This window comes from Idiotropiscis lumnitzeri, chromosome 14, assembly GCF_059441095.1.
Source record: "Idiotropiscis lumnitzeri isolate Australia: NSW breed Sydney's pygmy pipehorse chromosome 14, RoL_Ilum_1.0, whole genome shotgun sequence".
Taxonomy (NCBI): domain Eukaryota; kingdom Metazoa; phylum Chordata; class Actinopteri; order Syngnathiformes; family Syngnathidae; genus Idiotropiscis; species Idiotropiscis lumnitzeri.
In genome coordinates, this window is record NC_142404.1 from 14413796 (window position 1) to 14441587 (window position 27792).

Genomic DNA, 27792 nt, shown 5'->3' on the forward strand with positions numbered 1-27792 from the left:
GTTCCCTGCCCCTCGGTGGGGGTCGCCCGGAGTGACATCTGATTGGACGACACCAAGTAATTTGACGCGTCATTGATGCGCTCGACGATTTGATTGGTCCGCCTACTGCATGTTGTCCACTATACTGTCACATGAAGTCCACGTATCGTTCATCTTGCATCACAATTGTCCAGAAAAGACTAATGTTACAGCATCTAAATTTTAGAATCTTAATTTTAACATAACTAAATTTTTTTGTGTAGTTTTCAAATCACATTTCATTTAGACACACGTATACTATGAATAAACTTGTCTTATACTAAAATGGAGGCAGTATACTTACACTGAAGTATGCTTAAGTATACTTGCTTTGGACAGAAAAGTCTTCAGAAATGTCCAATTGGCAAAATAAACTGATGGTTGAAGTACTCGTTCCCACTGTAACATATACGGAAACATATAGGGCTATCTGTACATTAATACTAAGAATTAAATTTACTTGAAAGCAGAGACAATACTCTATTTATTTCTGCCACAAAATAATTGACAATATTGGTCCAATAACAGAAGTTTAATGATTTAATGATTCGTGCTTGCCTTAATTTTGAATTGAGCCTATGGGGTTAAAAACTATTCACCGTTTCTCCTACATGGGATTTATAAAAGAAAGAAAGAAAGAACGAAAGAAAGAAGGCCAAAAAGGGACCACGTGGACGGTCATGGTGGTGGGATTAGAGAGGTCCGTGTATTTGCTGATCACTGCAAGACTGGTCCTCAACGGAGAAGGCTGCCTGACTGCCACTCTGCTGGATTCAGCAGTCTGAACAAAGTGTGTGTGCGTGTGTGTGTGTGTGAATGAATTCTGTGTCGACTCAGGAAGTGGCACTGCACGTGGCGAAAGTGCTGCGCATTCTACAATCTTTTGTTTAATTAGCTCGACTAGAATAGCCATGTACAAAATAGATCAACTGTACATGCAAGAAAAATACTCTTAAAAATACCGTTATTGTACACAATGTTTGCAAGTTAACCAAAGCTCATGTTTCCTTGGAATAAATTTTGCCTCAGGTTGTCTTTTAGACACTGGTGCTCTACTGACATCCAGTGGTAATATTCATTGTTAACTCGAGGTCTGGGAGCAGTGTAGAAGGTATAATCACTTTCAAAAACATTTATATTTAATTTTACATTCAGTATTTCCATCTCAAGAGATTAATTTTAGCCCCGTGAGAAGTGGTTACCAACAACCCGCCAACTTTACCTTCAAGAGAAGAGTGCTACTAAAAGATCTATTTTCTAACTTGGGTTCAACTGTAGATTTTTTTTATATTGACGTTATAAAAAAAGTATTTTGTGACTGACTGGTTAAACTGATAATTTAAAATTATTAAAAATTATTATTTAAAAAAAAATACAGTAAAAATTCACCATAAAATTATAGAAATGCGTTTAGGTGTGGTCATCTTAAATCTTGTCAGGTTGTGACTTGCCGCATTGGTAAACTCCTCTGCACATACGCATGATCAATTTTCACATTTTTGGCAATCATCTATTTAAAATTGTCGACTGATGGGCAGATTTGATTTTTTTTTTTCCAAAATGTTTTTCGTTGTGGCAATTTCCACAAATAACGCTAGACTCCTATGTCGCAGGAAATTGCTCAGCAACAAGTCGAGGGATCATGAGAAGCCAACGCAATATACTATATGGCGCTGTATTAGCGTGCAGACGATAATTATGTGGTCTGAATTCCTTCCCTGATTGGCTGGCTTGAGGCCGAATAAGCTCAAGTGTCAAGTGTCTGTCCTCAATGAAGGGACCCCACATTGTCCGCTGTTTCTTCGTGGCTTTCAGACGGTGGACCGAGCTTAAGAGAGGACCAAAATAGACCAACAGGCTCCCTCGCCTCTCTCTGCCAGACTTCCGAGCCCAGTCTTTTCCGATAGATGAGAGAAATAACATTTTGTTTCAAGGATCCATTCAACCAACACATTTAATGAACATCATTATTCCTCTACACAGTCAGGCACGTGTCACTGACATAAGATTTTTGGGACTGATTTGAGTGTGAGCTCAAGTTCAGTGTGTAGTTTTTGGTGTGTTGTTCAGAGCATGTGAGTGATCGATTTATTTATTTATTTATTTTTTACATAAGACTGGAGATGGAAATTAAGTCAAGAAAATAACATTGCATGTCCAGAATTCCAAGTCCGTTGAGATATATAGCATGTGATCAATCACTCAAGATGTGATACAGACACACATAAAAGGAGCACTTCCAAGTATATGGGGCAATGTGAAAAAAAAAAAAAAAGAAATACCACCACTTCCCTGTCAAAATCATCATCATCACTATTCTGACCCGCATGGCACCTCTAGTTGTAACGTTCGGAGATTTGAATCGGTAATCATTTATAGAATGAGATGTCACACAAGAAAAGCATCTCCACAAAACGTCACCGGCCCTGTTTTAGACGTGGCGTCATGCCATGAGAACAGACGCGCAGGAAGACCTCAGTCTGGAAGAGTGCAGAAGACAGACTTGTATTACATTCCCTTTCCTCTATCATGATGTCCCCAATAAAAAGTTCAGTGAGAAGCTTTGTTTAGCCTGACCCTGAGCTAATTCCCGTGTGGCCCGTGGAGGGGATATAGAGAGAGTGAGGTGGCTAAAGAGAGCATGTGGTAACAGCGAGTGCATCAGCCCCCTTAAGGAGTCAAGCCCCTCGCTCTTAGAAATCCCAAGAAACTTCACACCTCTCTGTAGGGCCTATAAATAGGGCCCATCTGTCCCCCAGGCTCAGTTACAGCCTCTTTCCTGTGTGGAATGGTTGGAGGGCAGTAAAGGAAGCATGCAGTGTTTGAAAAGCAACTATGAGTGATGAAGTGGAGGAACAACTTGGGTCCCAATTTTTTTTTTTTCCTCCAGGCATCACAAGTCTCATAGGATGACATACAATGGATGTAAAAAGTCTACACACCCCTTGTGGAAATGCCAGGTTTGTGTCATATATTTAAAAAAAAAAAAAAAGACCAAGATAAATCGTTTCAACATTTTGTCCACCATTAATGTGACCAGAAGCCTGAACAACTCAACTGATAATAACATTGTTTTAAGACAGAAATAAAAGTAAACAACAAATCCTTCAGGCTTCTGCTGGAAAGCAAAAAATAAAAAATAAAAATGACGGGAAAAGCCTGCTAGAACACATAAAATGATTTGGGGTGATAGTCACATGAAATGTTGGCAGGTGAATGCTGGCGACCATTTACCCGGAGTTTAATGCGTAAGAGGGTGTGCACACTAATGCAACCACGTGGTTTAATTTGCTTATTTTTATTGCCCCTCTCAAAAGATTAAAAATAAAATCCAATTAAGTTGTGCAGGTTTTATTGAAAGAAACTATTTTGAAAATGATTTATCTTTGTCACCTTTTTCAACGCGTGGCAGGGGTGTGTAGACTTTTTATATCCTCTTTATGTTGCATATTTGGATGTAAAGGAAGTGAAGTTTCTCCCGTTTCCTTTCTCCACTGCGACTTTGTCAACACCTCATCTCCTTTCAGAGAGTGAAGCTGCTTCCATCTTTGAAGTCTTACACCACATCGCACTCATGCACGGATTTTGCACCGGCTCAAGTTCTTCACATTTCATTAAGCAGCAGGACTTCACGGTTGGCAAAGAACCATGTCTCCTAATCGGTGTCCTTTTCTGTTTGCCCTTCACAGTATAGACCCAGCCCATCATTTCATGCTTGCTGGGTTTTAGTGTTACTACTGAAACAGTTACTTCAAGAGTTCACGTCAGGATGCCACGGAGAGAGATATTGGGGGAATGAGATTAAGGGATCACTGACTACATAGCCGAGAGCAGGCGTCGGTGCTTGATTCTTAAGAAGAGATGATCATAGCGCCTGTCAAGCCTGTAAGGGCTTTATTAGCAAATATCCTGTTGTCAATGAGATGGTAAACTCTGAATGTGAATTTTTGTTTGTCTAAATGTGCCCTTTTATTGACTGGCGACGAGTCCGGGTTGTCTCCCGCCTCTTGCTGAAAGTTATCTGGGATCTCATCCAGCTACACGCGACCCTCATGAGGACAAGCGGTATCAAAAACGAGATAGATGGATACTTCTACTAGATCTCATTAGTGTTTGCTGACTTTTACATCTTTTAAAAATGTCTCAGATTTTCCCATTTGGAACATTTGGAGCATTTCATCTGATCCGGTTAGACCACTTGGTCACTGACTGCTTACAATGGCTATGAAGGTATCAATAAATGGGTTATTTTTTTGTACGTGATTAAAATGATCAGATCAGTCAAGGATTGTGTTTTGATTGGATGAACCACGCAACAAATTAAAAAATATACCACGCTGTTCAGGCTAAACATGACCAAAATAAATAAATCACAATTTGGTTTAAAATTCCATTGTGTTCTTCTATTAAACCAAAATCATTAAAAAAAAATGTCAGTCACTGTCCCAAAGCATCTGCTACATTATTTTTTACACAGTCTTGGTACGTGAATTATGAAACTAATATACAGTATATTGTATCGATAATAGCAGCCAACATGATTATGCTGTTAAAGACAATAATAATGTTTTAATGCAGCCGTTAAAGATATCGCGACACCAGTGGTTAAACCCTTGAAATGGATCTTAAGATGGTATGTGTCACAACACCTAGACTCACCCCACACAGAACGATTGGACGTCTCAGATGGCCTCCCCCAAGGAGCTGCACCCTGTTTACGGATAAGTAAAGCGTTACATGTTTGGTCGGAGGTGAAAATCACACATCCCTTCCTAATGGTTCTTCAGAATGACTTGGTAACATTAAACCAAAACAAATTTAGAAACCATTTGACGTGGTTGCAGCATGAGATTATTCCTCTCTGGAAACTGGATGTGAGCGGGAAACTGATAGAAGTTAGAGAATACATTCTCATCCATCCATTTTCATGTCACTTGTCCTCATCGCGGGTCATGGATGAATTGGAGACTATAGCAGCTGACTTTGGACGAGAGGAGGGGCTAACTCCCCCCCCCCCCCCCCAAAAAAAAGCATTACTATGGCGCAACAGCCACAACTGGAACTTTCTGCAATAAGGTGCTGATACTACATGAGCTAATTTGTGTGTTTGTGTGCATGTGTGTGGTTGAGCCTTGGCAGAGGTCTGCCTTCTACTGCCTGATATTTATGTTTTTTAAAGCAGTGACAGCATGACAATTTTTATGGTGGCTCATGATTTTGCACACAACTCTGCGTTAACAAATGCCATTAGCGCAGGAATAATATACGCATTAAATGGAAAATTAAAGTCACCTTTTTTGAAAGGCGCACGTTGGATAAGCCTGCTTAATTGCGCCAGTGATCCCATCGCGATTCCATAGTGGAGCTCAGAATGGACTGGAGCACAGGTGCAAGGACTGGGGGCCACAGTCTCCATAGGGGGCAGAGGTGAAAGGACGGTGAATCTGAGAAGGTGCAGCAGTGTGCCAGCGGGTGAGCCTACATGACAGCTGAGGGACTGAGGTTTTCTCTGGCTTGCCCTAGTGGGGATGGGGTCAGTGAAAGCAAGTGCGTGCGTGTGCGTATGTGTGTGTGATGGGGGAGGGGGGGCACCGCTGGCACTGTGACAGATATAGACAAGAATTAAAGAGACCAGGATTTGCACAATTAGCCTTGTCGGCGTAACTGGCATTGGCAGCTGAGACCACACTCATGAACGTCACATCCGCTCAAGAGGAGACGGCCTTCAATTGGACAGTTGCGGCTTTACACACATTCACAATGATCAGAAATAGACTTTTGGGGCAGATAGTAACACGCATCAGTATTTTGTCATCTAGAAATCTAGAATTTGCAATTTGCTACTTTGATTGACATACATATAACACACATACAGAGAGAGAGAGAGAGAGAGAGAGAGAGAGAAAGCTCTAAATGTTTCCTCAGTGCGATTGCTCTCCCCAATCATGTCACTTTTGCTCAACCATTAACACTGTCCTGTCAAACGAGAGCAAGCCATTTTAAACACTTAAGATTGGTGAATAACTAAAAATAAAAATAACACTAACACATGTGGACCAGTAGAATTGATTTGGAGGGGAAAAAAAGTACAATTCACCAAATTGGGATGCCAGTGAATATAAATAAACAAATTATACCAATGAACTAAATGAAAATGTTTATAACATATAATACATTCATAACACTAATAATAATATGAATAATAATATACAAAATATGACAAATATTATTCGTATTATAGCCGTGAATAAATTGTGAAAAAATTCTAACCCTAATGCAAATGAAATTATTCATTTAGAAACTGACAGTAAATTGCACTTACAAACAAAACAAGAACAATTTAAATATTTTAATTTAAATATCAATCCATGAGTCAAGCTCAACACAATTCGTAGCATTTTTTCCCCCCAGTGTCAATCGAGTGATTTTGTATATTATGCAAACAGTGTAAATTACGATTTATTTATTTATATAACTAATTTTAAGTGCATCTGTATCATGTTGGCACCTATGATCACATAAAAATGTCATTATGAAAAGTAGATACAAAGGTGAGTATATTGTTTTCCTTTCTTTTTTTTTTTCAAGCTATGTGACATAAATGACCACATTCTGGCCCTCATCCCATTTTTCCATGTTTAGAGAGGGGCCACACACATACACACACCCCTCCAATGCACGATCCAATCCACTCACAAGGTCGGCCTTGCGGGGCTCCAGGAGGAAAAATAGCCTCATATATATACACCCAAAGGGCTGTGTGCGTGCTGAGTCTCCTCCACTTTGTTTTGCACACCTTGTGCTGTCACCCCTCCCCGAGAGTGTTTGTCTTTGAAGGAGCACGCTAGTTTGACTTAAAGCTAAAATGGCACCCAAGAAGGACCCTAAGGCTCCTGTCAAGAAGGCAGAACCTGCAGCGGCGCCTGCACCCGCTCCCGCTCCCAAAGCTGCTCCCAAAGCTGTGGACCTCTCTGGCGTCAAGGTAGAAAAAAACAAACAAACAAAAAAAAAAAAAAAACAACAACATGTTTTTGTTGGGTTTTTTTTACTATGCGAAGGAAAGACTAGACTAGATGATGGACACTCAAACATTTAGTTCGTCTATTATTGATACAGATGTCGATACATTGCCACCATACTTCACAATTAATGTCGTGTTTGGCAAGAAGTAGTGTACTGGCGCACACCGACGTAGCTAGCCTTATGTGGCATTTATTGACAGTAGGTGTGAACATAAGTGTAAATTGTTTTCCGTCTGTATATGCGACCTGTGTGTGACTCACAATCAGTCCACTCCAACTTTTTTTTTCACAGCGAGCTAGGATAGCCTCCAGCTTGCCTATGAGCCTGAATAGGATGAATAGTAGAAATCAGATAAATAGATTGATGGATGGATGGAAGGAAGATGGCTTAATACCGTTTCCTGTAAACCGATGCAAGTTTTGTAATGGATGCTTGGAGCACCTGACGTTACAATTCTCAGAATCATGGCTGACATCCTTGACTCCGCCCACTGCCCCTCAAGTGGCGTGATGGCACTGCAGGGAGATACCAAATGAGGGCATCTTAATGTAGCTAAAGATGGAGCCCCGCATATCGGGTACCACTATGTGGAGCTATATTTGGCCAAGTGGCAAATTTAATCCCAGTTTAGACTTGATTTATTCGTCCAGATTAGGAGAAAGACCTTGTTAGGGCCATCTTGGTCTTGTGACGCAACTCTTGTTGAGATGTCTATTTTGGTACTGAATGCCGACTCACATTGTTGTTTTCTACTCACCTCCAGATTGAATTCACCGCAGACCAAATGGAAGGTATGATCCTTCATTTCAACACTGCAGAAACCGTAAATAAGGAATTAAATGAGCAAACAAACACATTTAGTGAACCATTTAACCAGGAAAACATTAAAAGTCATCTTCAAAGCAAACAATGCAGACAACTGACTTTCTTAACTCGTTTAATCCCAGATGTTTTCACCAGAGGAAACGCCTCAATCAAAGCGTTTTTTTTCAGAATTTTGACTGATTTTGCAAAGCCTCCAGAATATTGTGTGGAGCTATGACGCCAAAAAAAAAAAAAAAAAAGAGAGAAAAAAGGCCAAGACGTATAAATACGTCTTTGGGAGGCAGGGACTGCAATTTTGAAAACGTACATATACTTCTTATGGATTGAATGAGTTAAAGACAATGGTCATGGGACTTAACTCCTCATGACAGATGGTCACATCCGTCATTTGTTTTGGCATTCCAGACTTCTTGTGAAATCTGATTATGTTTCGAAAAAAAACAACCATTGCTTTAAGAAAGCATCGCAAAAGAGCCAATTAGCACTGATTTATCTGCCAATATATATGAAAAGTGAACTGCTAGTTGATGAAACCGTACAAGCCGATCTGTCTTGATGGCAGCACATCACGCTGGAGTCCGCACTCACACATACACACGCAGGACTTGCCTTTAAAAGGAGGGGTGGGGGCTCATATTCTCAGCTATCAATTCCAAGGTGGTCTTTTAAAAGAGCCCATAGCCTTGCTTAGAGCGAGCGAGACAGCTGAAATAGAAATAGTCTGGGGGGTGACTGAGCTCTGCAGGAGTGTATCTATTCAGCCAATAATATCTCAACCTATGGAGTATTCCCTCGAGGCGCTGCCTCCACTTACTGTCACGCCATCATCGCGAGTTCATTTCTCTCTATTGTGTTCAAAAATAAAAAAAAAAGTTGCATATATTCTAAGTCCGTGTGCGAATACAATTATGAAAGCATGCAAAGGTTAATGAATACTTTTGAAATGTATCGTATCAACGCATGTTGTGTGCCCCGCTTTCCCCAGACTACAAGGAGGCCTTCGGTCTGTTCGACAGGGTGGGTGACAACAAGGTGGCGTACAACCAGATCGCCGATATCATGCGCGCACTGGGACAGAACCCCACCAACAAGGATGTGAACAAACTGCTGGGAACTCCCTCCGCCGAGGGTAAGATTCATATTTGCGTGCTACAAAATACATAAATAAATAAATAAATCAGTGTAGAGTGTGTGTTTTACTCACCGTTGGTTATGTTCAGATCAGATTTGTAAAATATTGTGCAATTAGTCACATCAAAAACAAATCTCCATTAGTGTAGGTCTGAATACTGCAAACATTAAGTAAAGAATTCCTGTTTTGACTGCCACTATTTTCTCTGGAGTGATTCGAGACAAGTTCCGCAAGATTTCAAATTGCAATTGAGCTGCTTTGATGAAAAGTCACCAACCTGCTTATCGTAATGGCAAATTAATTCTTGCTACTAGGATTCAGTTCAATTTTGAAAAATAATCCAATTGCAATTTTGTTGCTCAGTATTGCAATTGGGATTAATTAAGCAATATTTTTTTTCAACAAACACAATAAATCAATTGGTATTATTATAAACTATGAAAATTTGACAAAATTCTAAGAAATATGGCATAAATGTAAATGACTTCAATCATAAATGAGATTAAAATAATACAAAAGAAATAAATCTATCTTGAGAATATATGCATAAAAAATGCAGTCTCTGCAAGTATAAAATTACATTCGAGTCGACTACATTGCAATGTTGATTTGAATCTGATTCATTGTTCATTGTTGTTAAGCAGCAAATCAGTAAATTTAGCCAACTCTGACAGCATTTGAGTTCACGCAATGTCTGTCGATCGCCTTATCGTCCACAGAGATGGCCAACAAGAGAGTTACGTTTGAGGGTTTCCTGCCCATGCTTCAGACCATCATCAACAGCCCAAACAAGGCCGGCTACGAGGACTACGTTGAGGGTCTGCGCGTGTTCGACAAAGAGGGCAACGGCACAGTGATGGGCGCTGAGCTGCGTATCGTCCTGTCAACACTGGGTAAGCGAGACGCTGCCCTCGTGGCTGCAAATGAAACGGTTTACATTATCGGGCCTTGTTGATGTCGGTGGTCTTTTAACCCCTTGCAAATCCCCCATTGCAGGAGAGAAGATGAATGAGACCGAGATCGACGCTCTCATGGCGGGTCAGGAGGATGAGAACGGCTGCATCAACTACGAGGGTGAGACACATCAAACTGTGACTAATGATATAGTGGCTTGCAATTTATTATTAAATATATTTTTTTCGTAGCATTTCAAGTTTGATTGACGATTCCAGATTGGGCTTTTTAAAACTGAACCACTTTAAATTTGGAATTAATGCAATATTGCAAATGCGAGTTTTGATGACCCCTTTGACCCCCTTGCTTATCTGTGACTGGCTGATGACAAGTTCAGGGTGTATCTACAAGACACTTTTTTGATTTCGTACAAATTAAATGAATAAAATACTGGTTGCATATCAAAATAATGGTAAATATATTTGAATCATTTTTATTTTGTTACGTTAAATTAAATTACACTGGACCACAGCAACTATAAATCAGAGATGGATTTATGTGTCCGTGAATGTATTTTTTGACACAGATTTCAAAAGGTCTCCTTATTTTTTTTTCCTAGCACATCAGGGTTTGGAGATATTTTTCATTTTTGTTTTTAAGTTTGACCTAGAAAACCTTGCGCAATATCGATTTTATCATGTAATTTATAGCTATGAGGTTTCAGATAAAAATTCCACCTGTTGCTTAACCCAACGCTTAATTCATAAATATTCCTAAATATTTATTACATATTCTTATTATTATGAAAACCTGACTGGTGTGATCTGAAATGAGATTCTGAATTTAAAAAAAAAATCTAGAAAATATTACTTTAATTTCTGGTTACAAATAAAATAAAAACAAATTTCTGCTAGAGGATACTATATCATGACATTGTGTGGGGTTTAATCCCTGAAAGAAATCACCCCCCCCCCCCAAAAAAAAAAAAAAAAATATATATATATATATATATATATTATTCTGGTGTAGCCCATCGCTCAGTAAAATCATGACTTCAAATTCAAGCCTTCATTTAACACTGACCTATTTGAATTCTTCTTTTGTGCCCCCACCCTTCCTATGTCCTGACCTGATCGTCACATGCAGCCTTTGTCAAGCACATCATGTCGGTGTAAGGACGCCCCCCCCCCACCCCACCGCGGTGGTGGTGAGCATCGAGTATGTGCAGACCCCATGGTGTCGAGACATTCACTCGCTGCTTTCTGCACCACCTGAGGAAGCAGGGCAAACAAAGGACTATGAGATGTCATTTCTAAATCCTTCTATTGTTTTGTTCCACACCTTTTTTTTTTTTTCCTTGTCTCCAACTGGTGCTCTTTAGGCTTCTTCGGTTCCAGATGTGCTCCTAAATTTCTATCTTTCAAAATCTCCCCCCCGCCTGAGGACCCTCCCCTCTTGTCACTCATTGGCCGGCAGTCTGAGCGACTGCTTCGGCACAGGACTGGCTACCGAGGTCGATCCCCTCCTCGTCTAACCCGACCCTGAGTCTTAACTTATTGTACTCTCATCTGCCATTTCACAATAAACTTTTCACAAGTTCCCATTTTATTTCCTCATCTCCCACACTTTCTGCGTGTCTTAAAAAGAAGCACTGCATTCTCACGTTATTTTTTTCTTCTCTCGTTTATTTGAATGAATTACCGTAATTGGAGTCATATCAGCGACAGCGGGGGGGAAAAAATATACTGCGTACATCTACGTGACCGTTTAAATACATTACAGTTGCGGCGGGGTGGGGCGAGAGGGGGTTTACAGAGATGGGCAATGCTGAAAAACACAGAAGCAAACAAACAGGAAAGAGTCAGGATAAAACACACTTTCTCCGAAAAAACAAACAAGATCACTCCAACATCTTTTTTCTCAAATGGATGAATCACATGTTTAAGGATTCATCGTTGAAACTTTTTCAAAAGGTTTTTACACATACCGCAACAAAACACGCCGGTCGTAAAACATCTTGAGATCTGCACACAAAAACGTAATCCATAACTGTCACAATCGGAGCTCCAGCTGCCCTCCTGGAAATATGAGACGCTCCATCATCTGCACTCACGTCAGTCCTTGCATTGCTCAGCAACACAGCGGCAGCGCTGCCCGACACCAATAAATACACCGGAATTAACTAAGAACTACAAAACGTGATCTTATTCATTTCTTAGCCAATGAATGAGGAAATGACTTACTAAAATCCCTTTTCAAATTACAAAATAGCCTCTTTTAGTTTGAGAATCAATACATGCTCATCATACATGACTTACAGTATCTTTTGCAATAATACGGGATTATTTTATTTATGGTGGTGTTGTTTCCTTGAAAATGTTTTAAAGGACATGTAGATGATTTAAGAACCTGTATTCTTAAACTCGTTTCTTTATATATATATATATATATATATATATATATATATATATATATATATATATATTAGGAGGAAAAGAATGACTAGCAATAAGGATACTCGGCTTATTAAGGGGTCTGCCGTCCATGCACGTTAGCAGGAACAACACGTGCAACATGATGTGTTGGCCATTTTACATGTACAGAATATGGCCACATGTAAATAAAAGCTATTGTTTCTTTAAAATGTAGACCCACCATCAGTAAGGCCAATATGAGGCTCCGCCCACCCCGCATTTGTATATACAGGAAATCCCGTTCAGCACTACAGGTGAACTATTCTACGCAACATCATTCAAAAGGAGAGGCCGAGGAAATCGTGACGAAATCGAACGTGTCAGGGATGAAAACGGATAGATATAAAGAGGAAAGTTGAAGAGTCCCTCCTGGTGGGTCTTTGCGATGTGAAGCAAAGTCGTGATCACCCTGAGTGGGCCTCAAGGCGGCGGGTAGGTGGTGAATAGCTGACAGGTTGAGTGTAAGAGCATCCGCGATGCATGTTCACAAACCCTGCTTAGCCAGAGCGGCAGTGACGTCCTCAGCTAAGGTCGCTAATTGCGGCGACTCCAACATGTTGAGACTGCCGGATGACGAAAGGTGGCTGTCCCGGTGGCGCTGGGGCGACAAGGAACGGGACCGGCCCGGCGAGCGGACGATGATCTCGGCTCCGTGGTCCACTCGGGCCTTGGCGTGGTCACGGAATGTCAACCTGTGGCTCTCGATCTAAAAAGTGGTGAGATAGAAGATATAAATGGTCTTCAAACATAAAAATGTGACTCAGCTGACGTTTTGTTTGTTTTAACTCTATTAAATATCATAAATGAGCCAGTTTTGTCGCGTAAGAAAATTACACACACACTTCAAAAAAACATTTGAATTTCTGAATTAGAGTGTGCAGGTGTACCTAACGAAGAGGCCGTTATCTCATTCACTACCAGCCGAGCAAAAAATAAATAAATAAATCAATCTTTGACGTCTTTAGCCGTCAATGGCAGTAAAACAACATTTATTTGTACAGGCAGACCCACTGATTATTTCTGAAAGGATGGGTGGTATTTCTTTAGGCAAAGTCTGACACAAAGTTGTAGAAATGAAAAAAAAAAAGTACAAATATTGCTTACGGTTATACGACCTCCTCCTGGAGTGTGGTGGGCATTATCCAAAGATCCCACCTTGGCTTGGGCCTTGTCTTTAAAGTCCAGCTTCACACTCTCAATACGAACATTCCCACCACCTGAACACCAAGCACATGTTTTACGAGTGGGCACTTTTGTTTGGAAATAGAAAAATGATTTGCTTTGAGTTTGATATTATGCTCTCTGAGAAAATCTTGTAAAAAATCGCTGTCGTTCATGAGTAAAAGATGCATGAATGTATCATCACAGGAGGAACGAGATATTGTACCCAACTTGTTATTTTCAGCGATGAGAGCGTGGCCACGTTCACCTTGTCACAATCATTCAGTTTAAAGACTCCAAGGCAAACGCTACTCGCTAGATTTGATTTGATATTGTGTTTGTCGGGAAGGTGTGTTACCGGGGCGATGGTGAATGTTGTCTAACGAGCCGCACTTTGAGGTCACATGACTCAGGTCAATCTTCTTGTTCTGTATCTGTATCTGAAAAATAATGAAATTGCCGCAGGCTGTCAGCTCAGAGGGCTTACACGTGTTATCACATTGAAGTTACAAAAAAAAAAAACTTATTCTGTTTGATCTAAAGGCTGTTGTTTTCTTCTGAATAAGACTCATTAGTATGCAAAAGGAGGAGGAAAAAAAAAAAAAAACAGTGCTCTTATTGTGTGGAGTGGTTAGGATGATCTCGATGATCTGTGTCACATGTCTCAAGAGTTCTTAACCCACTCGATACTTAATTTAGCTTAGTGTACTCAAAGCTTTGGCAGCTGTTACCGTGGCAACCTACTGCTGCCATCAGCAACTGAAGCGAAGCTTGGCAAAAAAAAAAAAAATGACAGCTTAAAGGCAATTCAGCAATGATTTTTATCAGGCTTTGATTTGCGCAGAGCAGCTGTCGTTTTTGCAGACACACCACCACAACCAGGGCAAAGTGACACAGCCCAAACACAGCACAAGGACACAAATGTCACACAAACACTGAGACGATGACTTTTTTTTTTTTTTTTTTTGCGGCACAAGACTCACATTGCCACCTCCTGCTGAGTAGCCCCTCCTGTCCAAGGACCCACACCTAGACTGAACATGGCTATAGTCCATCTTAACACTGGGGATGAGGACCTGCAGGATGGGAGGTGAGGAATGAGCGGGGAATGGTCTTCAGCAGGCGTTATAGTAGCTACATTCTTCAAAAGTCTTTTTGCTCAGAAATATGCATCTACGCAGGTGTCACTCTCTGCAATCATGCGCTCTTAAATAGTTTTGAGCTCTCTCAAGAAATCATGGCATCAAACTGAAGAGGTGCCTCATACAGTATACATTCTAGTACAAAGGTGTCCAAATTATAATTTTACATAGCACAAATAATAAAGATAATAATATAATGGTTTTTATATCGAGTTTTTCAAATAATAATAATAATCTGAATCAGTAACTCATACTAATGGTACATGGGCACCCTCTAGTGGTAATATTACGTCATTACCCAAGCAATTTTTAGTTTCATATGGTTGCATTTAAGAACCACTTTAAAAATTTATTCATATACATTTTTTATTTTTATTTAATAATTATTTAAGTAAAGTTTTCTTCCCAAGAGTAGTTAGTGTTCATTTTCAAATTGCTTAAAATATTAAATATACTTTCTAGAAACACGACCCCGTCACATATCTGCTTTACAGTGTTTGCCTACTATGATACGGAATTTTAATGAAGCTCGTGAAGATGGTACTTGACAAGTAAAGTATGTTTTTTTTTTTGGGTGCTACTTGCTGTAAAAAAAAAAAAATCACTGAAACTAATAATATATATTCTAATTGCATGATGAGTTGGTTTCAACTTGTTCAATAAATCAATTATAAACAGTTTCAAAGTGGACCTTCCATTTTCCTTGAAAGTAAAGGTTTGGACACCTCTGGTCTAATACTAAGTGAACAAAGTTTCTTCTTGGCTTGTATATGCAAAGTGACGCAAACACACACACACACTGGGACAGAACTGCCACAGAATTCATTTAAACTTGCAAGGATGATCAAATGCAAATCCCTGCAAAAGATAAAAAGCAGGAATGAAGAGCAGACAGAAGAGTTGGTGCAGTGTAACAACAAATATAGTTCAGCCAGCACGGGAAAAGCGAAGCAGCCATAGTGATAGAAAGTAAGAGTACAAATTAGGGTGGAAGAGCAATTATAAAATCATGTTAAAAGTTTAAATACACAAGTCGCAATTTACTGCTTTGGTATGACAAAGTGGAATTGAACAACCCAAATCAACTGGTCGCACTATTCTGTGTTCTCTTACTCCAGTGAGAGGTCATTCACAGACTTCCCATATGGCCGGGTGTCTTTAAACACGAGTTAATTTGCAAGTTTATGACACTTCCCCGTGTGCAATAAAGTGGCTCCATTCAGAAATGGCAAATATAATCACAGTGCAGTCTGAGGAAAATGGAGTTTGCGATCTCGTTAAAACGTCCAAAGGTGCATTCAACATTGAAAACAATTTTCCATGAGAGTCTTTGAGGATAACCGCTCAATAAAAGGGGAAAAGGTGATAAAACATCAGGGTCACACATACGTCACCTGTAAGCGAGTCAGGAATTTTGCACAGTGGAAAATACACAGCTAGGGATTTATTTCTAGGGAGACGTGTTGGCTCCAGGGAAGAAGGGGATGAAGGGATAAAACATTGAGGGCTACATACATTGCCTCCACTGGGAGATTGCTTCAGATTATCCTTGGAGCTGCATTTTGATTGTATGTACCTGAAGTCCAGCTTCTTGTTTATAATATGATTCTAAAGAAAAACAAAAAGGATGACATGGGAATGAAAATGCTTAATTCTACAAGCTGGACAAAATAGAATATTTGTACTTCCTTTGTCCCGAGTACAAAATCAAATTTGGTAGAAACGTATTCGCTTTTTAGTACAGTTAAATTAGTTTTATCACCTTGTATGATTAATATGAATGTTGAAAAAAAAAATAATACTTAATAAAGGTCATTAGGATGACATATCAATATCAATTATGGGGGAAATAAAAGTGGTGTTAAAAAGTGCATTTGTATCAAACTGGTCGAGAAGAAGCACATCCAGAACACTTTGACTCCACTCCACATTTGTTGCGGTTGCTATTTCCACCTTATATAAGATCTGCCTCATACTGGCTCCTCATTCTTTCGTACCACCTCGGGACACATAGCAGCCCTTTGATTCATTGTGCATATTTTTAACTCAACAGTTTGTGACTGCCAAGAAAAATATATGCGCTAATTAAAAGCTGCCTTGTTGTTGTCTCCAGGAATTACCTTTAATTACTGTGGTCTATCACTGCCCATTTTATGTTTAGGCAGTGACCAGATTTTATGGATAGTATCAGATTTTAGCAAATACAATTATAACATCTCATCATTGAAACTGTCATTAGTTGTACTGACAAAATCATATGAGAAAATTACAGATACTATATATGAAGCTGCAATTAGAGTCAAGTTGACAATACACACGTTTAATTTAATTATTCTAGTGAATTCTAAGATTTATTTTGTGTTAGTAAGAATCTTGTTAATATATTGTCAGTTTTGAATAGCAGAACCAATTTCCGTTATGTGCGTGTTGCATGTGGACGTTAATAATTGATGCACATCATGTCGGAGAAAGGATCACTTTGAAGAAGAGCTTTTGTAACGTTTGGACGAAGTTGTTTTACCCTTTTCTAGTTCATGCGGCAAATGAGATAAAACATTTGTTGTAATTTGTAATATGTCTCTTGGCTTTTGGAAGGAGTGTTCCATTATTGTTAGTTTGCTAGCGCTAGTCTGCTAGCATACCACCGCTAGTCCGCTAGCATGCTACCGTTAGCATAGTACGTGAGTTGGCTTATTGAGTGAGTGTGTGTTAACAGGCCTATATGTATTTGTTATTTTTTTGTTGTTGTTTATGTTATCTATGAGAATGATATTCTGTTATTAAATTCCTTAATATTGTGTTTTCCGTATTTTGTACAGTTCTCACGGCATGCTTAACAGCAATAAATGCCTGTTGTAAAAAAGGACATCTTGGTTTCCTCATTTCGACTGGAGAGGAGTAACAATATACAAAGAAAATAATACAAAGTGAATTAATTTAAAATGTTTATTATTGTGGTTGGAATTTGCAGTGGCTTTTTTTTACACCCCAACCATCTCTCAATATGTTGCAGCGCAGTTCCACACCACTGCAAACTACAATCACATTAACAGAGACGACTTTGTATTGAGCTCTTGTATTGACTCTCATTAAACCAACATCGTTAAAATGCAAAATGTGTCACTTAAAATTTATCAAGTTATCCACATATTCATTAATCGTTCCTGTCACGCTTGCATTCTATCAATGTATAATGCATGGTGCTGCGGTGTACCAGCAGGCCTTGGGTCCAGGTCATACTGTGAGCCGCTGACAGACACAGAGTAAAGGAGATGACGCGTAGCACCGAGTTCCAGATCCAAGACGAGGCCTTGTGTTTGGCCTCAGCTGCCATTATTTGCTCCTTGTGCTTCTATGGTGACAATGACAGGTGGCGGGTCAGTGGCCAGGTGAGGCCTTCTGCGGGGCCGCAGGGAGCTCTATTTAGGAACTACTGAGAGTTACTATGGGTCAAGGGAGGGATGATGACGATGGCGACAATTTTGAATGAAGCAAAAGACTGAATACAAATATGTCTGTCCCAATGTTTCAAAATTGAACCTGGCTTTCACAGGGAGACAACAGACACGATATTTGTGGTTGGCTGCACAAAGTAGCACATACTGAAGAAAAGTCATCAACACAAGCCAGCGCTCTTAATCAGGTCATCAAGGAAGATTTTGTAAGAGTTGATGACTGCGGACAAAATGTTCATTCAGCCCTTTTTTGATGCAGCCCTGACTGACTTAGTCCTTCAAATAACCACTGCGACAATGTAATTTTCAAACATTGCGCTTGTGAAAAACGGGACATGAAAGTGCTGAGGTTCACTCCTCTGTTCGTACAGAGCGAGGAGAATTCATAAGGAGACACGTTTACACTGATGGTGGAACCATGTCTCACTTTAATGTGAAGACTGTGAACAGGAACAGAAGTAAAATAAAAATTTGTCTATTTAACTCAGATGTAGAAAATAAAAGTGCTTAGCAAATTTATTGCACCACCTGTCATTAAGAAACCGCCAAACACCACTGAGTGCTTTAATTTACCATTTTGAACCAGAATGAGGAATCTAAAATTCAATTCAACTTTTTACACCCTAATTTGATCCGGTTGAGTCAGAAATGACTTAAAAATAACATTACTCCTAAAACATTTTCTGCTGACAATTGTAACTAACTGTGATTTGAGATCATGAATGATAAATTATATGGTCCTTTTCTATTCAAGTTTTTAGTTTAAGTTTAGTTTTAGTTTTTAGAACATTAATTAATAAAAAAAAGAGAGAAGCCTGATTTGCATGAAAAAGCATTTGGTAATTACAAATGTGGTGAAGGGCAGCTGTGGCATGGCTCTGACCTAACAGTGAATGTTCAAAAAAATTTGATGAGCACTGTATGTTGTCAGATTCATTCATTTCTTTTCATTTTTTTTTTTTTGATGGTTAAAAATATTAACAAATAAGGTCAGAGAAAAGGAAGATGTAAGGAAAACATCAAAGATGACTGACACAAAAAGTCTAAATCTTAAAATAAATAAATAAACAAACAAAAAAAAAAGGTAAGGGAGCGTGCACTAAACATGCAAGTTGAGTCTTACCTGTCCACCTTTGGGCTGGTACTTGATATTATCTATGGAGCCGACCTTGGACCGGACCTTCTTGAAGTCAGGTAGAGGTTGGTTAATGACCCGCAGCTGCTTGGGAGTGGTGGCGGGGGATTTGGGAGGGGTGCGGGCCACAGCCACCCTCCTCTCCTGGGACAACAAGCTGAGGGAGCGTGGGGTTCCGGGGGTCCTTGAGGATGATGAGCAGCTGGGAGGGGTGCCAGGGGTCATGGCGCTAGAGACGGGAGTCCGTGGCGTTGAGTGGCCACTGCGGGCTGAACGGGAGCAAAGTGGCTCGGACACTGTTGGGGAGAAATCGAAGGTTGAGAGCTTCTCATGTGCAATTCAGTGTGTCCGCTGTTTGCAACCGTACCGCCGTATAAAATTAGGAATTCCATCTACCTGTCATACCGGGAGCTCGACCTGTCCTTTGGTCTGCCCTCATCATAGCACGACAGGCTGAGAGGGGACAAAAGATTCAGATAAGAGGAAAAAATGGGTCAAGCAAACACAGCAATTGTGTGTAAAAAAAAAAAAAAAAAAAAAAATCAAAAAGTCAAAGTCTCGACTGAAGAAAAACGGACATGGCTGAACTTTGGCCACAACAGTTGCTTGACCCTTACCAAGAGCCAGACAACAAAAACTCCCTTTAAAACAAAGGAAGAGGAAAAGCATCGGAAACTGACATAGCTGTCAAACTGACAAGCTAAGTAGAGCAGAAGATGAGTTATGAGAAGGTCTTTTTAAACTAAATTTAATATGTTAGAAGTGTTGAAAACGTGCAAAGACTGGGAATAATTTAGTACGGATTTGCTGAGATATTGTGTTAAATTCTTTTTCACCCTCCGAGTTATCAGGATTGTTGGGGGCGGGCTCAAACATTGAAGAGCTAAACAAAAAAGGAGATATCTTCTGAAGTTTTAATGCGTTTTGTTTTATATGGGTTACAACAGGTGTGGGCAAACTACGGCCCGGGGGCCACATGCGGCCCGTTAAACATTTTAATTCGGCCCGCCGAACTTGAAAACAAATTAAATGAGTAAACCCTGTTAATGTTTTATTTTCTAAATACTGTGGTTTTTCAAAGACATATGTTGTAATACTTTTGTTCACTTTCATTTCAAAGTAAATGTAATTTTTTTTTTCCTCAGATGAAGCGAGGTTACCAACACACTCCATCCATCTGCTCCTGGTCCGGCCCCTCTGTCAAATTTTAGAACCCATTGTGGTGGCCCGCCTATCAGAAAGTTTGCCCACCCCTGGGTTACAATGTTTCTACCTCGTGCACATCGCAAGACATCAGCAAAATATAAACATGATGTCCTGGCTCGGAGATTTGATTGTATTCTGTTTAGCCACATTGGCAAAAATGTTTCACGTTTCAGTGCCAACCCTGGCAGCCTACCTGTAGGTCTGCGGGGAGCAGTTGAACCAGAACTGGTAATGGACGTTGAACTCTCCTCATGCTCATAGTAGGCACGGCGACTAAGAGAAGAGGCTTGCCGCGGCATAGAAGATCTCTTGTCAGGGCTTTGTGATCTACCATCCTGTGGAACACAAACGCCAAATAAAACCAAACAGTTGCTTAGCTAGTGACACCCTAGGTCATTTGCTGTTTTCAAAATATGAACAATTTTTTTTTCCTTCTGAATCCTTGCAGCTTGCGGCGCTGCCACCTACCTTGGGAATAAAGGTTGCAAATAGTGATGCTGAGGATGCACGGGGTCCATCTAATGAGGTAACCATTGTGGACATGAAGGTGTGTGTCTTTGTTAGGGCAAAATGCTGAGCATGGCACTGAAATGGCACACAAATGAGGCCCGGGGGGAGTGAGTGGCACAACACCAAAACACAGGGCACAGGATGACACGGGTGACAATAACAAAGCTTCCACATGAATGAGCAAGAACATCAAATGCTTCTAGATTTGATTCATGGAGCTTTTTTGCGGGTGGAGTGAATAATTAAAAATAACTCAAACAAAATGTGAACAAGCAGCTCTGGTGATTTGAATTGAACAGCAGAGAAGAATAATAAACAAAGCTGAACACAATATGTGTTCAACGTCACACTTCGTTTTTGTTCTTCAGTGGCATTTGTGATCGGAATAAATGCTGTTATTTGGATACAATAACTGTCATTATGATGTCGGAGGAGTGAAATAGTCGCTGGAGAAATGTCACCGGGTGATTTAACACCTACTCGGTGACTTTAAATGAATCCCGCCTGCAATCAAACCCATTAACTCTGGAGTCAACACAGCCATTGTAAAAAAAAAAAAAAAAAAAAAATTAAATAATGAAGCAAATACTTGAAATATCTGAAGTATGAAGCAAAACAGCATTGGAACAGACACATGCAAGGATAAGAAGACCTTTCAGCTCTCCCTTCACAGTAATATAAAATATTCCCTCAATGTGATTGGGATTTCAATATATATATATATATATATATACATATATGCATACACACACACATACACGCGCAAAATACCATGTGAAGGTCTCAAAATGGCCTTGGTCCCCTAACTTGTTGGGGCAAATGGAATTTACTCACCAACGCTCTGTCGCAAGACCGCCTGGCAACTGTGAGAGGCTGACGACTGTCAGAAAGTGGCTCTAAAAGACAAAAGAATACATATCAGTAATTACACACCTAAACAAAAATGTAATAAAAACCATTAAAAAGAGGAAGAACATCATTTCCAACAATCGTCTCCAATTCGGCATTGATATTATCCGCAGAACACTGCTTAAATAAGGACTACATTATAGTTACTGACACAAATACGGGTGTACTGGTGAGAAGCACACAGATTATATTGTGCATTAAAAAAAAATCATTTTTTTGAAGAGGGAAATAAGAGAGTGAGAAAGACCTCTTAAACAAAAGTGAAAAGCAAGAACAAAGATGAAGACAGAAATACAGCCAAAGGAAAAGGTAAGACAAGATTTTTTATTATGGCAAAAAGGAAAAAGACATACATGAAGTAAAAACAGAGAGACAGCATCGGGCGTGGGTTCGATCCCAGCTCCGGCCATCCTGTGTGGAGTTTGCATGTTCTCCCCGTGCTTGCGTGGGTTTCCTCCGGGTACTCCGGTTTCCTCCCACATTTCAAAAACATGCATGGCAGGCCGATTGAACACTCTAAATTGCCCCTAGGTATGAGTGTGAGTGCGGATGGTTGTTCGTCTCTGTGTGCCCTGCAATTGGCTGGAAACCAGTTCAGGGTGTCCCCCGCCTACTGCCCGAAGATAGCCGGGATAGGCTCCAGCACCCCCCGCGACCCTAGTGAGGACAAGCGGTACAGATGATGATGGATGGATGAAGCAAAAACAGAACACGATACAGAGAAAATGTGAGGAAGTGTTAATTTTTTTCGATTCAACGATTTTGAGGTAAATGAAATCGATATCTTCCCAGGATGCCCAGTTATCACCCCAAACAAAATCTGTAAGCTAAAAGGCAATGAATTCCAAAACTAAACGGAGGATGTTGGTGGACGTGCTCTTGCAGAAATGACCCCATGCATGACAGTTTAAGTAATGTATCACCTGTGGGCCTCCTCCTAGGACAGGAATGGTGCTGGGTGGGGCGGGCCTGGCGGACAGCTTGTTTCGGTCCAATCCTCTTGGACGGGGACGGAGTCTGAGCCACCATTTTTTTGGTAAACTCAGTCTTCTTTATCACAGCTATATTAATTGGTCGCAGGGAGACATTGATAAGTGAGTGTCGAACCATCAAACAAGTATGCGCATCACGAACAATGTTTTAACAGTTAACACTTTAGAAGTGTTACTATTTAATTGCAATGCACCATGGAAAGAAACATCCTGCTCCGGAAAATCATAGCAAATGAAGTGCACACGCTTTAAGAACTGATAAAAAAAAAACAGTCTGAAAAGCAAGGAACCTTTTTTCTTCTCTCGAGGAATGTAAACTGGTTCCTTGCGCATTGGTTTGCGTTCAGGAGTGGAGAGTCTGCCTTTAGCCCGCCCGCCCTTGGTTTTGGTCTTGTTTGGCTTTTCATGCTTCTCTGTTCTCTTCTGCTGTGGTTGCTTAGTCTGGACCACAGCGGACTTCTTGACAGGGCTAAGCACCTTCGGCAAGGGCTGTATCTGTTCTGTAGCCATGCTTTTATCATCATCTGACCATGAAAAAAATGAAAGGGACATCATTATTTCAAAATTATTGTTGGAGAATGAAAAACATTTCAGAAGTAAACCTCTTTGCACCCAAGTAGAAGGGTTCAGTTCAGATGATCGACAGTAATGTGGTGAATGTCGATGCAAAGTCGCTGGTGGTCCGTCAATCATTATTTTATAGTACGGTACTAAAATTGGATACAAATCACAGGAGGAGGAACACTTTGCAATAATCTATATTCACAGACATAGCCACTTCTCCTCACGAGGGCCGCCACAAAGACGATCAACTATCCGCGCTCACAAACACACCTCGGGCCAATTTCAGGGTGTCCAATCAACCTACCATGCATGTTCTTGGAATGTGGGAGGAAACCAGAGCACCCGGAGAAAACCCCTGAACTGAACCATGCTGCTTGTTGGTTACAAGACAAAGCAAAGACATGGAAAAAGGCCTCACCTTGTGTGTCCACCCAAGAGCTGTCCAGGATGGAGTCATCCATGGTGGTTTCATCTCTGTCATAACTTTCGGTGAGACCCTCTGTTTCGAAGGGTTGAGGTTCCCGCTCGTGAGACGCCGGGGTTTCAGCAATGTCACAAACCTCTTCGAAACTGGCAGCCTCGATGTCTGCCTCTTGGGCCAACTCCACAGACTCCTCGTCCTCCTCCTCCTCGTCTTCCTCCTCTTCTTGTTCGTTCCCGCCAGGTATACGCAAGGCTTCAGGTGGAGCGGAGAAACGAACACTGTGTCCTGGTTCGTCTGCTTCGTCGATGGTCTGGACCACTGTGATGAAGTCGTCTTCGACCGTCACGACCGATTCAATGGCGGCGCAAGTCTCCGTGATCTCTTTGACCGCAGCTGCTCCAGCAGCTAACGCGTCGACAGGTTCCTCCTTTTCAGACGGTTTGACTTTGTCCATTTCGGTCATTATCTTTGTCTCTTCGGCACGATGCGTCGTCTGTTCAGGATTATTTTGCTTCTCCATTAACTCTTTCTTATCGCTTTCTTTTTCCTCTTTCCGTGCTTTCTCTAACTTTTCTTGCTCTTCCCTTTGAGTGATCTCCCTTGCCCCTTCATTTTCTTTCATCTCTCTTTCCTCTTTCTCCTTCTGTTCTTTCTCTTTCCTCTCATTTTCAATCCTCTCTACCTCTTCCTTTTCTCTCATCTTCCTCTCGTTTTCTTTTCTTTCTTCCTCAACTCTTTCTGCCTCTTCCCTTTCTCTCATTTCCCTCTCTTGTTTTTCTTTCCTTTCTTTCTCAATTTTATCTGCCTCCTCCCTTTCTCTGATTTCCCTCTCTGCTTTGTCTTTTCTTTCCTTCTCCATTCTGTCTGCCTCTTCTTTGTCTCTCAATTCCTTCTCTTCCTTTTCCTTCTTTTCTCTCTCCATTTTCTCAGCCTCCTGCCTTTCTCTGAGTTCCCTCTCTTTTTCTTTCTCCAGTCTTTCAGCCTCTTCATTTTCTCTCATTTCCTTCTCTGCTTTTTCTTTCCCTTCTTTCTCCACTCTCTCTGCCTCTTCTTTTTCTCTCATCCCCTTCTCTTCTTTTTCTTTCCTTTCTTTCTCCATTCTCGCGGCCTCTTCCTTTTCTCTCATTTCCCTCTCTGCTTTTTCTTTCCTTTCTTTCTCTAATCTCTCACCCTCTTCCCTTTCTCTCTCCTCCTTGTCTTTTCTTTCTTTCTCTTCCTTTTCTTTAGTCTCCCTTTCATCTTTCTCCCGTTCTTCTTTCTCATTGTCTTCTCTTAGAATCCTCTCTGCCTCATCTTTTTCCATCCTTTCTTTCTCTTCTCGTTCTTTTATTCCATTTAGTTTCTTTTCTGACTCTTCTGAAATGTTTTCTGTCCCCTCTTTCTGAATCTTAATTTTCTCTTCAACTGCTTCTTTTTCATGCTGTTCTCTGGCATTTTTATCAGCTTCCTCTTTGGACTCTTTGGTTACTGTTAACACTGGTGACACTGCTCTTTTAGGGGAACCATAAAGTTCTTTTTGTTTGAGCTTGGATGGTGAGAGCACTGGAGAAAGTAGTTTATCATCATCAATATTGCTTTCGACTGACGAAGTGGGTGAAGTTTTGACGGGCCTGGCAATGCGGTCCTTGGCCACCCCGGTCAACTGGTACACATCTTCAGCATCCACCTCCTCATAGGCCTCCTGGTGCACCAGCTTGACCTTCTCCCGAAGCTCCTGCAACTCTCGTTCTTCCTCCAAACTGAGAGGCCTGCCCTCCATCTCCAGTTTGCGGATCTGCCTCTCATAGTCAGCGATCTCAGTTTCAGAAGCAGAGCCTTCGCCACTGGCTTGTCGTTCTGTCTCGCTTCCCGACCTCCCACCTTCTTCGAGAGTCACTGTGACGGTGGGGGTCACAAACGACTCCACTGGCAAGTTCGATGATTTCACCGGCTCACTTTCTGATGTATTCAGATGCTCGTTTATATCCTTTTGACCTTCTTCAGAGGAATATTTTTTCTCACTTTCACTCTTCCCCTTTTCTTCACTGTCAGCCAGGCCTAAAGTCTGGTTCTTGTCTTCCAAAGATGCGTCTCTAACTGCTAGTTTCCTGGCTTGCGCAGCAACTTTCTCCTCAAGAACAGCGGGTGTGAAGACCTGTGCAGAAGTGTTTGTCGGGCTAACCACATCTGCAGGGGATGGCATAGGTCCAGAGTATTCGCTGAACACACAATAGCCCATCTCTTCCAGCTGACTGTCACTTTTTTTTATTCCCGGACTTTGTTCACCTGAGACAAAGCTAGAAAGTAAGTCATCAGAGAAGGCTTGAAATGACTTTCTCCGTACAATTTCTGGTTCAGTGGTTTCAGATGACAGCCTTGAACGGGACCCAGCAAGATCTAGCATCTCGGGCAAATCTTGAGCCATGTCTGTGTTATTCTTAGGGATGCTTTCACATGGCGGGGGTGACTCGGGGGATTCGGGGGACTCCGCTTCAGGGCTGGGGTTGAAAATGGCTTCGGGTATCCTTGGTGGAGATGATGAATCAGAAGTGATTGAAGCGGCAGTCTCCAGGATTAGTGGAGGGAAGGGAGGTGGCTTTTCTCCAGAAGGAGTAGTGATTGGGAGGTAATCTGCTGACTCATCAAGACTTCCACTGGTGTATGTCATGATATCAGCGGCCAGTGGGGAAAAGTTCCTTATTCTGCTTTGGCCGTTTTGATCCATTGCTCCAATAGTAATGTTTAGGGAGTAGCTTCTTTGCTCCAAGGCCAGTTTACCTGGGGAAAGCTTGCATTCATTACTCCTGTCTGGAACTGAGAAATCTTGAGTATCTATATTTTGGGTTCCACGACTCTCCTGAGCTGGTGAATCAATCTTCTGAGACTCGGAATCAACAGTGCTGGTCTCGTCACTGACTCTGCTCAGTTCATAATAGCCCTCACCCTTACCCCGGGAGGACACATGAGCGTCAGTGGCTGATGTTTCAAAATATGCTGACATTGCATCACTTGTCACGTTTTCTCCTTCAACTTTGGCTCCCATTGAAGAGAAATCAGAGGGGGCACCGAGGCTGCTGAACTCTACTACCTCCACAGATGGCTGCTTCTCTGACACTGTGAGGGGCTCACCGTAAATGGGCTGAAGGGTGATTGACTTTGCAGATTCTTTGGCTTGGCTTTGAACATCTGGAGGTACAAAAGATGGCATGTCCTTGGTGGGACTCTCTGGTACGATTCGTTCTCCGGCAAAGAATCCCTGGGTCTGATGCTCCAAAAACTCCTCTGGACGTTTCTCTGATCCGATGCTGTCTGGGCTCATGGAACCACTTTTCTCACTTACGGGTTTTTCCAAGTCCATCTTCACAGCTGAAAGGACATCTGTAAGTTGGTCGTTATGAACACAAATAGGAACGATTTTGCTTTGGCATGCGCTGATATTCATTTGGCCAGTTAATGGGCGGAAAACAGGCAAAGCTCTTCTCTGAAACTTACAGCACAATGATACAGCCATCACTGAAGATGAACGGCGAAAGAATGAGGTCCACCAAGTCAGAGATGGATGGAAATATGGCATGGTATGTGATAATACCAGCATGAGGCAACTGTCAGGTGGACTGATGAAAAACAAACAATAATTCATGGAATGGATATCCATGCATGACATTGTATTACTTTGTGCAACATCAAATGTTAGTCATTCTTTTTTTTTTTTTTTTTAAACTGTGAGGTACAAGTCTAAGAATATTGACATAGTTTTGATTAAATGAACATGCGTGTTAATGAGAAGTGCCACCATGTCATTAAATAATTAAAATAAAATATGCAGTAATAATAAGGAATCTTGATTGTGGAAAAATTTGATAAATATACTGGTAAAATGTGACAAACTAACATTGACAAAAACTAAACCAGATGACTTGGTCATTTGATTAATGTTGAGTTGAGAAAT

At 41.0% G+C, this 27792-nt stretch overlaps 2 protein-coding genes across 7 annotated transcripts in view; one reads left to right on the forward strand and one right to left on the reverse strand.

Annotated features, from left to right (window-relative positions):
* The first annotated feature begins 6791 nt into the window (after positions 1–6791).
* Positions 6792–11490, forward strand: myl1 (myosin, light chain 1, alkali; skeletal, fast). The gene is made up of 6 exons (XM_088314433.1): positions 6792–7000; positions 7805–7832; positions 8852–8995; positions 9718–9891; positions 9995–10072; positions 11039–11490. Exons 1-6 carry the CDS (start codon positions 6884–6886, stop codon positions 11065–11067), a joined length of 570 nt encoding a protein of 189 aa, XP_088170559.1. The 5' UTR covers positions 6792–6883; the 3' UTR covers positions 11068–11490.
* A 66-nt stretch (positions 11491–11556) lies between these two features.
* map2 (microtubule-associated protein 2) overlaps positions 11557–27792 on the reverse strand; it is a 40719-nt gene continuing 24483 nt past the window's right edge. For 3 of the 6 annotated variants that reach the window (XM_088314510.1, XM_088314511.1, XM_088314512.1), the window contains 14 exons: positions 23859–27221; positions 23167–23400; positions 22808–22945; positions 21810–21871; positions 20934–21050; positions 20659–20800; positions 19656–19712; positions 19248–19555; positions 17884–18021; positions 16185–16277; positions 14511–14603; positions 13886–13967; positions 13471–13583; positions 11557–13072 (listed from right to left, as the gene is read on the reverse strand). In XM_088314510.1, the coding sequence (XP_088170636.1) occupies positions 12851–13072; positions 13471–13583; positions 13886–13967; positions 14511–14603; positions 16185–16277; positions 17884–18021; positions 19248–19555; positions 19656–19712; positions 20659–20800; positions 20934–21050; positions 21810–21871; positions 22808–22945; positions 23167–23400; positions 23859–27221 (5162 nt within the window). In that variant the 3' untranslated portion in view covers positions 11557–12850. The remainder of the gene's footprint in view (positions 13073–13470; positions 13584–13885; positions 13968–14510; positions 14604–16184; positions 16278–17883; positions 18022–19247; positions 19556–19655; positions 19713–20658; positions 20801–20933; positions 21051–21809; positions 21872–22807; positions 22946–23166; positions 23401–23858; positions 27222–27792) is intronic. The other 3 variants (XM_088314513.1, XM_088314514.1, XM_088314515.1) reach the window with 3 other exon arrangements.

Coding starts and splice junctions, on each gene's coding strand:
- myl1 (XM_088314433.1), top strand. CDS start 6,884: ATGGCACCCAAGAAGGACCCTAAGGCTCCTGTCAAGAAGGCAGAACCT. Junction 7,001..7,804: donor TGGACCTCTCTGGCGTCAAG/GTAGAAAAAAAC, acceptor ACTCACCTCCAG/ATTGAATTCACCGCAGACCA. Junction 8,996..9,717: donor GGGAACTCCCTCCGCCGAGG/GTAAGATTCATA, acceptor TATCGTCCACAG/AGATGGCCAACAAGAGAGTT.